Below are 16,717 nucleotides of genomic sequence, written 5' to 3'. Positions count from 1 at the left end.
ATTGAAATGTGATTATTTACTAAATTTTCACTTAATTCACTGTCACATTACATTTTAGTTACTTATTTTTCACAAAATTTTGCAGATACATCTTAATACCCCCGAAATTTAGTCTAAACATAGTACTCTCTGCAAAGTTTCATGTTTCATCGTTCAGAAAATTAAAATAGAGTTTCTGGCTACGGACAAATTAAAGAAAAAAACAGTACAACAGAGTGATATTATGGTAGTTTTATTAGATTGTCTTCAAAATTACAGGTACAAAAATGTATGATAAGTTAAATGCCACTTAACATTGTACTTAGCGCGCAACAACTTATAATTTACGTAAGAAATAAAGTTTTTCTTTTTATTATCTATTCGATGTTTCTCAAAGTCAAAGTTAGTTTTGGTATATGCCTTTAGAAACAAATTTTTATAATCTTTTCCTACCTCTTTTTAATTTTTCTGTAAGCTCATTGTATGCTTATTGTTTTGTAGTATAAACAGTCAATTGTTATACGTAATATAAATCAACTGTGGAAACTGAATGTGCTTTAATTCTTACCATTTCAAGAGACAAATAGACGAAAGCTATATTTATTTACGTGTAAATATAAGTAACATGAAAGCAAGAACAAGTATTCGCTCCAACCACACACAACTATATACAAATTCTTTTTATACAATTACGTTGGACAGAAAGGCCCTCCAAATACATGCGCTAGACATGTGACATGTCGCTTAATAGGATTCACGACCAAATATGCAAAATTTTGCATATTAAAAGGCTCAGGTGGAAAATATGCCATTTCATTTGTGTAGGCAACAACTTTGTATACATAGGAACTTATTTCCAGCTGTTTCGTCTCTGGGTTCTTCTGCACACTGAAACAAAACAATTCATTGAGAATACATCATAGTGATCAAAAACGTACGTCACATTTGTTGTAAAAGTTATAAAATACCAAAAACATATTTTATAAATTCTAGTTTTGCATAGATTTCAAAACAATATACAGAAACATCTATTTTCTTAGAGAGATATCCATACAAAACCTTGAAAGACAAAGAGTATATCTGTTTCTAAATGGCAGCATGCTTAATTTTCTTCGTGTGAGGATGAAAAATGAAATCTTACTATTATAGTGTTTTATTCAACATATGAGTTACTACAAACTTATTTCTTCAGAGGGGAAAAAGATGGCCAAAACGGTGAATAAATATAGTAATTTAAAATGAAAATATATTCGTACATTTTTTAGATATAAATTGATCCTTCGTTTTTCAAAAGGAAAAAATTCCAATGGATACGAATGATTGGAACCTTATAAATTTTTCTGTTCATTACATGTTATTTGTACATAGCCTAGATAGATATCGTCGTTTGTAGGTTAAGCTAATTTTACATAAAGCGTTTTCCGCTGAATCCTGGTGCCTAATTCATCAAACTGCATGAGATTTAAAAAAAAAAAAAAAAAAAATCTTGCATTCTCTTGGTACCAGTATTATTTTTCACGGAAATCGCAAATAATTTAGACCTAAGAGATCTCAGTGTGCTGAAAAGAAACTACCTCTGTAAACATACAAAATGGCCGTACAAAGTTTTACGTTTGTATTATTTGCTTGATCATCAATCTTTACGAGAAATATCAATGCATGTACATGCTAACATTAGCATTCCAACATATTGCAACTTGTTATTTACTGTAGCCTAGTTTCAGTTCGTGACTGGGTCTTAAATAAATTTGAAAAAAAAAAAAAAAAAAAGTGCTGATACTCCAATAAAGAATTACGTCAAATTTAAACTATCAAGATGGAAACATTTTTACAATTATTACTCCTATATGTGAATGCGAGTACAAAAGTCATTGAAACTGATTAAATTTGAAAGAGAAATACAATGCTCTCAAAGTTCAAAACCTTCTGTCTTGAGACTTATAATCTAACATACTCGTACCAAGAAGTTTTCTAATAGTTCCTTATTTCTTTGAAACAAATCACGTGAGCATATTTTTGTAGCATATTTACTAAGCCTAGCTAATACTATCTCCTTTCTCTTCAAGGGTTTTAATCACTTTTTTGTTTTCTTCTTCTTCTTCTTCTTCTTCTTTTTCAATTCAAATAGACAACTACATACATTGCAATAATTTCTTACACCACATTTGTACAGAAGACTAAATTCTTTCCAAATTATATGTAACTGATATTCAACAATGCCAAAAAACGAGAACACTTTGTGATTTTCTGTAGTAAAACTGTATGGATATTAATCTCTGAGGATAACGACTATGAAGTTAAATAGTGTAAGTTGAGCTTTGAAACGATTAAAATCGACATAACTGCTTTGTTTATCATGAATTTCCCTTCTTACCTGTTACCTGTTTGGAATTGCTTGTTCAGAAAGGGAAAAATATTTCTAACAAAACAAGAAGGGAATTGATTCATATTCAAGTGTTTTAGAAGAAGCCTATTTACTGTTGAGCACTGTGAATTTCAAAGACACTTTGATATCAGTTAATTCTTTGTTACGAATTCTGCGAACTCCCCCTATGAGAACAGTAATACTATGAGGTAATCAAGAAATCTACTATAGAGTCCATTGCTAAAAGTACTATCTCGGTATCAGTCTGATGGAGCTTCTAAATTCATAATATCCAATGTAAATGAAAGAATACTGAGTTGATCAAACGAACAACATGACAGGGCACAGAAAGATCTCAATACAATTCACATATAAAATACTTGTCCATTACCATGCCAATCTCATAAATCAGACAGTGTATCTATCATTCTACACAAAGAAAATTGTTACAAATGAACTACTATATCTAAACTTGACGATAACTGAACACCACCCAAAATCAACAATTTAAACACTAACGACAATTAAGCCTTATTCAATAATGTTGATAACACATAGAAAAATCTACCTATGGACGCAAGAATGAAGTCCTGGAATTCCAGCAGCCAGCTGGATGCTTTATCACAGGGTTACCAGCAGTGTGAACGCTTTTGTGTGTGTCAGAACATTGGGAATAGGTTTCAGTCAGTCTATTGACTAATCTTGTGCGTACTTTTCAATGTAAATCAACACACTGGATATTATGTGAAAGAAATATTACATGTTTGTAGCAATTTTACTCTGATTAGTACATTACTGAACTATATAAATGTAATTATGCACAGGATTCCGCGTTCAATTCCTGGTAGGAGAAATTTGAACGGAGTAAGTGGTTCGAATTTCACTTTAAACTGTAGGTCCTCTTTCATACGGCCTCGGTGCTGAAGGAGACGCTAAAAATCAATCTAATCAATTAAATGCAACACTATAGATACACCGAATAGACCCTACATTTACAGAATGTGTAGAGGACGGAAATACAGTAAAATTATAAGCAGTGAGGTTCTGCGACGTATGAAGTGTGCCGGCCAGAACTCCATCAAAACAGCAGCTGGAAGTAGGCTAGAGAGTCACAGTTAAGTAGGGCCAAGCGTTAAGTGAGATGAGTGTATATATCTGAACAGATGCACAACGTTTCATCATCGATTCTACCAGGTTTCCGTCTTTTACAGCGGAATTGTGGCAATTGCGACTACAGATCATCATTCCGCGACACTATTGTCCTTGTTGGACGGAATGCGACCATAGTGATGAGAATAAGCAAAATCGCTCACCATTTCCCAGAGAGACTAAGATGGAGACTTGTGCGTGTAGCGATGATGGTTCAGACAACCACATCCCGAAAACTGGCGCATAATTTTGGTTTCCCCACGAATACCCGACAAGCCTAGCGGATTGAACATAGATACATAACGCCCACTGACTTTCCAATCTTATGAGACGGTAGTCTAAATAATTATAAAATCAGAACTAAAAGACGCTTACAATGAGATTTACTCATTATAAAATTATACTTTTAAGAACGTGAAGACAGTTTGCGTTGGATATAATCAAATTATACATAGAGTTACATTATTTTATATATTAGATGTTTTTTACGGATTGCCACAAGGATATCTGAATTACGCAGGAAATAATTAATGAATGGATTTATTTTACGGAACTCAGCAGAAAAGAACATTTTTAAAAATTAAAATTTTTGCAAGAATTTAGCACTCGGTTGATGTGGTTAGCTATTTTCATGCATATTTCACTCAGTACTAGTACTAAATATAATTTTATACTTCTAAAGGCTACATGAAATGTAGCAGCTACTGCAAAAATTAAAAACACTATACTCATCACAATTTTATATTGACATGTGCGGTATACTGTATATGAAACCTCACATTTCGTGCCTTGCAGAACTCTAAATATTCTTAGAGTTCACTCGTAGTTATACGGCTATAGGAAATAGTTTGATTCACAGTGCAGATTTATGTGGTTTGGGTCTCTTTTAAGTTATAGGTAATAGCGTCGGCATGGAAAAGGGACACTAAACTCTAAATTAACCAATCAATCAATCCAAATATCCCTAGCTATAATATACGATGCAAGCCACAGACAGAAAAACAACAATTACAAATGTATCATGTGCTAGTTTTTCTTAGGCAACCACATCTTATGTATTTTTGTCCCTTATAGCCAATTAAAATAGTATGGAAGGAATATTATATTTCCGAATAGTCTTGGAAATTACTAAGTGCCAAGTTTCTCTCATGTAGCTATTCGATTTTTAGAGCCTACAAAGTTTCTTTAAAACGGTGAATTTTGAAAAGAAAACAGTAATTTAACTCTTCGCTTCTGATCTGATACCATCAATAAAAGCGTTTTGTCAATATTAGCAGTGCTATCTGGGGACTGCAAGTGAAAACAGAAACCACGTGAATGCAGTGGCAATCAATTTTAGAAGCTAGTAAATAGAGTGATTCAGCTAGTTTGAAATGGAATGAGTTGGAACAAATATGGACATATCTATTCAAACTCAGAGAATACACAGAAACTTACTGGCTGAAATGAACACTATAAACAATGTTGTTTAGCAACAACTACTGAATAATAACTTCAACGTTGAAATAATGAACTCTTTTACTTATTATGTAACTTTGTTACTTCGAATAGCAGGAGATAAATTTCTTGTGGAATGTTCCAGGTTTCCCGGTTAACTACTGGTTAACTGGCGGGAGCTTTATCACTTATGTGCTTCAGTATCGTGATGGATTGACTTATAGTAAAAACCAAGATTTAAAGCTTGTTAACATAATAATGTTCATCAGAATAATCTAACTCCCACAGCAGTTACATCATGGATTCAAGTTAATGCAGTACGCAGAAAAACGTGCAAAATTGTTATTTGTGGAATTTTTCGAACTTATAGTGTTTTGCATTACGTATATTACTCGTGGTGGTTTAATAACGTAAGGGCAACAAACTGGGTTGACTATGAAATTACAAAGATATATTTTAGTAAAAATATTAAAGTGTAGTATTACGTGAAATTGTTGTGTTTATTTTCGACAACGAATAAATACTATAGTTAATCGAATGTTTGATTTGCACTTCCGATAAGTATATAGATTAAGGTTCTGATATATGTACTGGATTCCTTATGATTGTAAATTCCTCCAGACTCTGGAATAGGGATGTTATATTTTTACCGATTACCGTCCACAATCTTTTAGAGAATTATGTCGAATGTGTAACCTCTTCTCTGATTAAGTACAATATTGGTTGGATTTACTCGTGGGTACGGGCCGAGTAAAGTGGAGGGAACGAACCAAAGAGGAGTGGGCTTTAGAAGGATCCGATGAAGATATACTTTCTACGATGAATGTAGGCAACTTATTGACAAGACTAGCTGCGAACATTTTAATAGGTATGCTATCCTGAACAGGTACTAACTTAAAAGCCTTGTATAAGGCAAGATCCTTTTTTCTTTATTGTGTTGGGCAAAATGCTATTTTATCTGGCAATAGCTACGAATCAGAAGAAGAAATGTTATAAAAATATCATGAATATCTTGATTTGTAAATGTTTTAATTTACTATCGGTAGAGGTAAATGTTTGTTTATTCGTCGTAATCTTGTTGCTGTGGTAACAGTTTTCAGTTTTCGTTATCAGGGAGTTGTTTATAAATAACTCACTATATAACGCAGCAGGACTCCATATAAAATAGGAGTGTACTGAATTGTTGTGAAGCAATTAAATAATTATTTTAAAATATAATATATTTAAGTGATTAAAAATAGTATGTAGTCCTTGTATTACCATCGTAGTAAGTAGCAATCATATTTTATATGAGTATATACTCCGACAAATCTTTAATATAATAAAAATTCGAACTGTGGTTATAGTACTAACTTATAAACCTTATATAAGGCAAGGTTCTTTTTCAGGGTTTAGTGCACAGTTGATATAACAGGTTATACGCGGCGAAAGGAGCTATTACACTAATAACAACAGTTCTACGCAGCTAATCTAATGTAAGGTGACATATCCTAAACGATATAAGTTTAAAATGATTACTGATGAATAATTAAGGTTCGGTTAGGTTTCAATGACCAGGTTCAGCTTTGTTCCACGGATTAAATTAAGATTTCCAACTATCACAACTCCACATTAACCTGTACCAGAACACTTATTTACTTAGTATGGATAGCAATTTATACCTATCTAGAGCGTTGAATTATAAGTCTTGCAATTTCTGGTATCTAACATACCTATATTTATTACAGTACAATGAAAACAGGTTGACATTTACAGTATAGCCCCTCGTGTTGGGTTGTCTGCAAACACCTTCCTACCAGTTCCTCCATTCCATGTCTTGTCCTTAGAGACAAAGAAGTCAGTCACTGTTGTCTCTACTTTCTGCTGGAGACGCGTGATTTCAGAAAGTGTGCCATGGATCGAAAGAGGTAGTAATCCGAAGGAACAAGGTGAGGACTATATACTGACTGTGGTATCAGTTCACTGCCATCAAGCTTCTGCATTTTTTGTTGTTTTTAGATTGAAGTGCGGTTTTGCGTTCTGTTATGCTGGGCGCGTTTTCGGTTCACCAATTCATGATATTTTTCGCGTAGTGCCGCATATATCGTTTCAACTGTTCGGAATAACGTCGGCATTGATGGTACGACCGATAGGAACGAACCTTAAGTGAATTACTCCCTCGTAGTTCCACCATACACAGAGCATGATTCTCTGCTCGAAACAATCCTATTTGACGACCGGTTCTGGAAATTGGCTCTTGCTCAACCACTGTCTTTGCATATTTGGGTTTCAAAAAAGCATCAAATTTGGTCGCATGTGACAATCTGTTTCAGGAAACGCAAGTTAGGCGGATTTTGCAACAGTTGTCAGCACATATCTCCTCTTCTCTGGGTCAGAACTGGGATCGACTTTACATGACACAATGCGGTTAGCTCTTAATGTTTTTTTCGAGTTCGTGAAGGTGGATTGGGACATGTCAATTGGTGTTCTAGTGTATGAATTTTCCTTACTGGAGTGTCGTATAATCTCACAAGTAAACCTTACGTTTGGGTGAATCGAGTTGCTGAATGAGACACATATGAAAAAGTAGTACTAAATGTGGTCAGTATTTCAGTGAAGTTGTAGGTGCGAAGCTCCAGGGGTTTAGGAGATACAGCTACCAGAACATCACATGGAAGTACAGAATAGTCTTCATACAGTTGGAAGTAAAAGCTCTGTAAGACCTCTTGTAACGACAAAAGATGAATAACAAATATATGGGTACATATTAGGACTAGTTGGAAGTCATATAGTAAGGGTATACCTGACGGCGGCCATCTTAAAATCCACCATTTTGAATTAAGGTAAGTTTTTAAAATAGGAACAGGATCGTGTAATACATGATTTAAGGTGCAAATTTAATCAGAAGAACAATGGTGACGTTAATTTTGATTTACGCGCAATTGGTAAAAAGTTACAGGGAAATTAATTATTGTTGCAGCACATGTATTAGTCCTTTACCCACCTTGTAAATTTTGTGTTAATGATAATAATTAAATAAAAAGCAGGTGGATAAATATTAGGTCTATGGTAAGAGTTGCCTTGATGGCGGCCATGTTCAAATCCGCCATTTTGAATCAGACAAAAATTTTAAACAAAACGCATAACAGTGACACCTTATTAATAGCAAATTTTACCATAACTCCAACGGTATAACCATTTTTGCTTTATCATTAACCAGCACAAAATTAAATGGATCGCTCCTTACGACTACTGCTTTGACGGAATTGTTAACGACAAATGTGTCAAGTGTAAATCGATTGCCTTTGTCAGGTGTGTTCACTGTGAGCAGAACATTTGTGCAAGTCATGCACTCTTTTCTGAACTACATATTGATTGTACTAATTGAGGACTTTTCTGGAAGAAAGACCCAAGTTCAATTATGACTCAATTCCACTTTGGTCATTTTTCCTTAAATTAGCAACTTGTTTATGCAATAACAAATGCTGGTTAATGATAAAGCAAAAATGGTTATACCGTTGGATTTGTGGTAAAATTTGCTATTAATAAGGTGTCACTGTTATGCGTTTTGTTTAAAACTTTTGTCTGATTCAAAATGGCGGATTTGAACATGGCCGCAACTCTTACCATAGACCTAATATTTATCTATCTGCTTTTTATTTAATTATTATCATTAACACAAAATTTACAAGGTGGGTAAAGGACTAATACATGTGCTGCAACAATAAATAATTCCCCCTGTAACTTTTTACCAATTGCGCGTAAATCAAAATTAACGTCACCATTGTTCTTCTGATTAAATTTGCGCCTTAAATCATGTATCACATGACCCTATTCCTATTTTAAAAACTTAACCTTAATTCAAAATGACGGATTTCAAGATGGCCGCCGTCAGGTATACCCTTACTATATGACTTCCCCCTAGTCCTAATATATACCCATATATTTGTTATTCACCTTTTGTCGTTACAAGAGGTCTTACAGAGCTTTTACTTCCAACTGTATGAAGACTATTCTGTACTTCCATGTGATGTTCTGGTAGCTGTATCTCCTAAACCTCTGAAGCTTCGCACCTACAACTTCACTGAAATACTGACCACATTTAGTACTACTTTCTCATATGTGTCTCAGTCAGCAACTCGATTCACCCAAACGTAAGGTTTACTTGTCAGAATCTGTTACTCTGGAGCGACCGGACCTTGGCTGATATTCGACATTTTTACAATCAACACGAAATTTCTGAAACCAACGAGTTGCTGCTGCATCGTGTCCGAGTTCGAACTCACAGGTCACACATCAGTGAGGCGTTAAGCACCCATCGTCACTGTCTTAAAACTGACTTAAAATACAGACGGAGTGGCGGCCTCTCGGGCCAGTTTGATCTTGTACTTACGATCGATCATAGCGTATACACGCACCTGTTGTTCGAGTTGTGGAAATATTGCAAGACTTATGACTCAGCCTTGTATGTCCAGTATTTATTTAACTCAATTTCCGACACTGAGTATAACTGACTGTAGTTTATAAACGAACTCATTTACTTTCTAGCTTGTACTAATCTTCAATGTAATAATAACCAATCAATATCAAGTCTCAGTAAGTACAATTAACACATTCGCTACGGCAGAATAAACTGAGTTTGGATCTCAGTGCTATACGAGTCACCGTGTCTCGTTGAAGGTTTGTCCGTCGGTGCGTTACGAGTCACCAGTGACTTGTGCATAGACCTTACTTCGAGCTCCTCTCCGCAGATGACGACACGGTATTTCAAATTCACACTTCAGCCATCTCTTGACAGAATCTGAAGCTACATTACGCCAAAGCAGGACGCGTCACCGGTGACTCGTGTAGCACATGGATACTAGTAATGTTAAAAATCTGTAAAAGACGAAAATACCACAAGCGCACAGAGGTAATACAATGCATAAGATGGCACCGCACAGAAATGAAGTATCTCACGAGCCACCGGGGACTCGTAACGCAGAGAACGTGTTAAGTAACTCTGATAATTTAATTATCTAAAATAATTTAGTTAGGCAATAGTCTGAAACTTCAAACTCGATAAATAGAACTGCCATGTCAACTAAAACTGGAACAATTAGTCTTATATAAACACACAAATCAACAGATTACACATTATGATTGAAACAAACAACTTGTCCGATTATTTTATATTATCTCATCACTAACATAAAAAGATACCATTAATGGTTTGAATTAGTGATCCTGTTAAATATAAGAGCAGATTACTTAACCTAATTTATTTAACTTAATCTACGCGTTGATTGCTACAAATTTAAATCAAAAAATATGTTTCTGATGCCCTCGTGAAATAAATCTCTACGGACTATGATAGAAAAAGAATGGCAATGACGATTGTAATCTGCGGCTGTTGACGAACAAATCAAGAATAAGAAGCAAGAATAGGAAGGAGAATGTAAGAACAAGCATTTACCAGTAAGGATGCATTTCATTATGTGATACGATAGCTGAGCAGTTTTCTGCAGCAGTAATACAATAAATAATCTGAAATTGCGTAACGAACGATCCATTTCTTTCTAATATGAAAAAGAACCCACTGAAACTTAAATATGAAACTTTTAAACTACAATACTTGATAGAGAAAGAAAGAAGAAAAGAAACAGAGTGACACTGTGCCAAACACCTGAAAACAGAAATAAATTCCACGCCGATTCGTCTCTTAGTTCTACCATGCCGTCAAACAAAAGGAATTTTAGGGTTCGAATACTCGCCAGACCGGTGATTAAAAGCTTCTGTGATATTCCAATATGTCTTAATGAGTTCAAATTATGAATTGCTTGTCATACTTGTTTTATGAATAATTTCAGGTATAATGAAATTAGGCTGCAGAAGACTATTATAATAATTGTAATATTAAGTACTTCTGTACTAACCTGGGCTTCTTCCTTGAAAATACGTGTGTTAAAAAAAATCACTGTTCCAATGTAGCAAAATTAGAAACAGTATGAATGATTAAATTTTAAATACTACTGTATTTCTGTAACTGAATCATGTGTTTAAGCAAAAAATGTTTTTAAAAACTTCAGGAATTTCAATATTTTCTACGGCTATAATAAAATTTGTCGAAAGTGATGCACTGATATGTCAAAGGGAAATTTTATTTGTAGTACAAGACAACTGCAATGTATCAGTTTTCACTTTAGTTTCAAAGTGTGCCGGGAGGTGCTGCTGCATGTCGGCAGTAAGTCAAGGTTCATACTGATCTGGAGAAATCTATTTCCATAACTTCTCCCTCACTTTCCCTGACCTTTGGCAGGAAATTTCCTGACTTCCATGACAGGTGTCGGATGACGTTGACATATAAATAAGGAATAAATAACGGTGAATATTTATATATGAAAACATTTATTCTATAGAAACAAACAGTAATCAATTGCTCATATGCATTCCATTTACCTCCCACAAAAATCTGAGCAACGTCCCATACTGTGATCATTGGTATACAATTACTGTTATATATATATAAATTTCCCTGACTTTCCCCGACTTCCAGTCTTTTTTTCCTGAGATTCCCTGACCTGCATCATTTTCCCTGAGTTTCCCCTGACTTCCCTGACTAGTAGGAATCTGTAAGTACCTTTTCCTCTTTGTTTATCTTATCGAGAGATCATATACGTAGTTTCAGTAGAATGGGGGTTTTCAAGTAGGCAATTTATTCAAAGTTCTAGGGTAACGTTTTTTCAACACTGAGAACAGGAAAACTAGTTACTAATCATACAGCTACAACAACCGGCTCAACTCTTGTCTTTATTTTCATTAAGAAATAATTATAAACCAAATTATTATTATTATTATTATTATTATTATTATTATTATTATTATTATTATTATTATTATTATTATTATTATTATTATGAGAGCACGTTCTTTAATTTCAAGGAATTTAGCTCACCTTATCAAATCCTTATACAGAAGTTTTGCTGTATCCAAATATACTTGGACATTGTCTTCATATTGACACCATTGTCCGCCTAGGCACAGATGTTGAAATAAGAGGAAAAGAAATTCTTTTCTTTCCGCATCTGAGTAAACACTATAGTTTTCTGTGTCTTCCAGAAGTAGCATCTGAAAAACATAAAACGATGCTGGAAAAACACAAAACTAGTATATACAAAATTAAGGCCACACTCTTATCTCGTGATACATGATCATGTTGACTTGGCGAAGCAACAAATAGCGGAAGAATCCTCATATATCTCCTAAGAATTCTATATTACTGCTTCTAAACATAGGCACAGGAGTAAAAATATACATAAATTTTGTCCTACCTATTCTTTAGAATAACAGAGCGAAAATTTTATTTATCGTCACAAGAAAGTTCGAGAGAATTACCTGTATCGAGAGAATTACCATATTGTTCCTCTTCCATATTGTTGGTATTTTGAATCATTGATAAGGTACACAAATTTACTTCAGTAGTAAATATATGTACTAGTGGTGGCGTGCACTGTAGAAGCGAGCGAAATGTTTTATTTAGGTTGGACATTTTCAGCACCTTACTCTTGAAAAATTTCGTCACCAACCAATAAAAGTAATTCTTAAAACTCCAGAAACTTATATAATTTTCGTGAAAGAAATCTTTTCAATAAATTCAAAACATGTCACCTTGGTATGTGCAATGTGAATACCTTTGCACTTATTAATAAGATTGCCCTTCAAGTGACTTACATTCTAATGGATATACTGTAGCAAAATACGGCGACTCTGCTATAACAAAAGAGTAAGGTAAGTACTATTTGAGTTTATTGACAAGATTGCTCTTCAAACGGCTTACATTGTAATATTCACGTATTGTCTGGCAGTTTCTCACCATCTAAATTTCTGTTAAATAGTTCTTCCCCGAATTCGATCACTGGTATCAATTCGTCTGATTCGGATCCCACGTTCAGATGTAGACCTACATTTTATACAAATAGATGTTAAACTCCGAACAAACGAACTGAATAGTCGTTCCATTTCTATAAAAATAGCGACTTCGACTGAGTAAAATATCTGCGAATTTGCAAAGGTTCATGAAGGCATCTTTATATTCCTTCTTAATATATTATATTTACTAATGATTGGAAGGCCTTGATCATAGCAACACGAAAGCAGCATTGAAAGCATTAATTAAGCATTGAAAGATGAAGACTTTTATCTATTATTATTTCTACTTTATTTCTATTTCTATTTATGTATAATTCCCAGCGATCAATGAAAACAAGGAAGCTTATATTCAGGTCAAAATACCTAGGAAGCAAGTCAAAATATGCAAAAGTGATCCTGGAATAAAGCGCAAATGGCTTGTGTGTACTTCATAGTGGGTACCTCAACCAATTAAGTTTTGTAATTAGATGTTATGACTAAAATATAGCTCTACACAGGAAGAACAAAGAAAATGGCACAAGACAGGTAATTGTACAAGTGTAAATAAATTGATACAGACATGTGTCCACGAGCAACTGACTTGTAGTAAGATGTGCGATCTTCTTAAACTGCTAGCACTACTGCACACCTATTTCGTACGGATTGAATGAGGTAGTAGATGAGATCATGGGACAGTATTCGCCATTCCTCCAGAAGAGCAATTTACAAATGTCCCACAGTTGCAGGAGACCTCGGCCGAGCTTCAATGTCTCTTTTCAGCACGCCCCACAAGTGTTCTATTGGGCTGAGGTCGGGAGAAGAAAAGGGCCATACAATCTTTGCGATGCCCTCCTCCAACCTCCACATCATGTTGACCATCATCCGTGCGCAGTAAGAACGGGCATTATTGCTAATAAAAATGAATGAGGCGCGAATCGCTGCAATCAAAGGCATAACATTAGATTTTCATCTTAGTTGTTACGCTACCACAATTTCAATGTCAACACACTGGAATATTTCACGCTCAGGGCGAGACAATTACTACTCCCACGATCACACAAGATCAATATGCATCGACTGGTAGATTGTAGACTAAAGCACGACTGGTATGAACAGATAATGAAACTCTACTGGGCATACTACAGCCGCCGATATTCTGCAACCCAGGTTCTACGGAGCCGACACTGTCTTGCAAGTAAAGAGATACAAACTAGCGATCTTTGTGCATAGAGATTACTTTCTTACAGTCACTTAAGAAAGGTCTGAGTTGATATCCTCCGCTACTCATGTTGGAACCAACTCCGTCAGGCTGATAATACTGTATAGTTGTTGTCTTTTGATTCGATCCGCGTGAAAGGCCTTATTCTGGTTTATGTCGAATAGTTCCTCTAGAAGTATGTATGGTTTACGAGGGAGCGGAGAGGGTGAATCAGGCAAAGTTGGAAATCAGCGATCTAATACACTAAAATTCAAGAAACTAGTAGTGAGAGTAGTGAAGAATTTTAACTATCTATGTATTTACAAAAGGATAAATCGTTACACTTCTAACCAGAGGTATAATACATTCGCCTCTTGAAATATTTCTTTGTTTTACTACATGATTTTCGTAATTCAACACAATGTATTTAGTTGCATCGTACACGGTGTTTTCAAGTCCCGTCGAATTTAAAAGCGTTACCGATTCCAAATAGAGAGCCCATCGACTTGAAATAACATGTAAAACCTCAAATCTTAACGATGCGTGTAGCTGATGCCCCAGTCCACTGAAACTCAATCTCTAGCACCCGTTTCCAAAATAAAAATAAAAAAAATAATAAAATAAAAATAATCATGTTTATGATAATTTAGAATGCCTAAAAAAGCCATATGAATTTTCTCCTTCATACACATTTAAACATTCTTGATCATACACTTTGGTATTAAGATCCCTTCACACCCAGAATTCATAGAGTGTTATATCTGGAGAACACTAAACAGGTATCTGAGACCAATTTATCTTTCACCATATTGTTTACTCAGGTATGTTTTAACTGAAAGATTTTATATATTTATAATTCTAGAATATATATATATATATATATATATATATATATATATATATATTAGAATTATAAATACGTACATTTGCTAGTACGCATTTCAAGATATTTAGAGTGGTTAGTTATAAGTAGGGGATTTCTGTATAAAGGCACAACAACATTACCATGTTCCCGCCTTGTAACACATGTTCAGAGCTGTGTCAACCAAAGTTGAGGGAGAACAGCGGAGTTTCAGCGGAATACTCACGACGTGATAGGTGAGCAACACGTGATTATTCAAATGCAAATTCGTTCCTTATATTGATCCGAGTATAATTTTTTTTCTTTTATCAATTTCCGTAGAGTTTTTTGTCATTAGGCAAAGTGAAAAGAGAAATAAATTAGAAATATGTAAACAATCTTTTGAACATCCCACGAAAGGTATTGAAAATGTAAAGTTATTACCAGAGTTACTAGTTTTAGGGGCAATTTTCATAGCAAAAAAGATACATAAGAGGTGCTATTTCCTGTAACTACATTGACGACTACTCCTTTCCTAGTTAAATACAAATTAATAGAAACTAGATAAATAACATTTCTAAAATATTGCTATTGCTTTCTCTCTCTCCCTATATATATACATATATATATATATATATATATATATATTACTCTACTTTTCTAAATTGTCAAAATCAAATATTATTCTTAATTGAACAAATCTTCCATAAATAGGGAAGTCAGAGAGGGATATTGATTGAGATTTCTACTACATACGTTAAAAAAAAATCTTTAAAAATTTCCAGAATGTACTGAATGTTAAGAATGACTTCAGATATTCAAACCCAGCTAAATCTCTACAATGTGCAGGCGGGGATGTCAGCTTAATTAGCTCAGATAGACTCTCTGGAGTTATTTCACTATAACCATAAAATAATTCGAATTCAAGAGACGTAATGGAGTTGGAAACTGACAATCTCCCATGCAACTTAAACTATAATGGTTATGCTTTGGACAACATAAACGAAAGACGACTATTATAAAATGAAGAAAGCAGATTAAATGAGGTGGAAGGTAAAAGATGGAAAGTAATAGAAAGGAAGTTAACTCAGGAAAGGCATGAGCACTTCTTCGCGTTGCCTTTCGATGTTGTTTCGCTGATGATGATAATGTTTACAAACTATCACACAATAGTCCTGGCGCAAAGAATTCAAACTATAGGAATCTCTAATACACGGATAGATTATCTCGTCTACCTGCTACTGGCGACGACAATGATGCTTATCTCAAAAATCGAAACTTGGTGCTGGTTATTTCTGCTCCAATGAACTTCTCACGAGTCCAGAATGGTCACTTGGCCTGGGGCAATTTCTTGCTCCCAAATGGTCAGATGTAAAGATGCTCTCGATACGATGATTAGTGCCACAATCCTCTCGATCGGTGTGGCCGATTGGTTTTGTTCAAGAAGCGAACGCGTTGTGTTCAATTACCTTCTAGAGTTTCGCGCCAGTAATTTAAAGAATTTTTTTTATGATGATACAAGGGAACTTCCTTTACAGGTTGATGAAATAAATTGTTTAACAAACAATTTGTCTGATTAATACAACAAAAATAAAAAGTTTTCAGAATCGGATTATCGAGTTTCTTAAGTACTAATAAAAGCTTTTAATATATATATATATATATATATATATAAGCTGTTGTACTTAACCAACATGGAGCATTTAAGTTATTAAACGTAGTTTGTATTATGAGATAAAACGTCTTCGTAGATGTTAAAACCTCCTCATATATATACGTCCACAGCGAATAGTGGAACAAATTCATAATAACTCTTAGTAGCAACTCTATAAATCTGGCAAATCGACAACGTCCGAATTTTTCTGAAGTATTGCCTCAAGTA

General features: G+C 34.4%; 1 protein-coding gene across 3 annotated transcripts in view; it reads right to left on the bottom strand.

Moving 5' to 3' along the window:
• Positions 1–216: 216 nt before the first annotated feature.
• The window catches only part of LOC145693392 (cilia- and flagella-associated protein 300-like), a 109,774-nt gene continuing 93,273 nt past the window's right edge, over positions 217–16,717 (bottom strand). For all 3 annotated transcript variants that reach the window (XM_081769348.1, XM_081769350.1, XM_081769349.1), the window contains 2 exons: positions 11,844–12,016; positions 217–867 (listed from right to left, as the gene is read on the bottom strand). In XM_081769348.1, the coding sequence (XP_081625474.1) occupies positions 669–867; positions 11,844–12,016 (372 nt within the window). In that variant the 3' untranslated portion in view covers positions 217–668. The remainder of the gene's footprint in view (positions 868–11,843; positions 12,017–16,717) is intronic.

This window comes from Thermobia domestica, chromosome 8 (assembly GCF_964235325.1).
Source record: "Thermobia domestica chromosome 8, izTheDome1.hap1.1, whole genome shotgun sequence".
NCBI classification, from domain to species: Eukaryota; Metazoa; Arthropoda; class Insecta; order Zygentoma; family Lepismatidae; genus Thermobia; species Thermobia domestica.
This window is presented reverse-complemented; position numbering and strand designations above follow the sequence as displayed.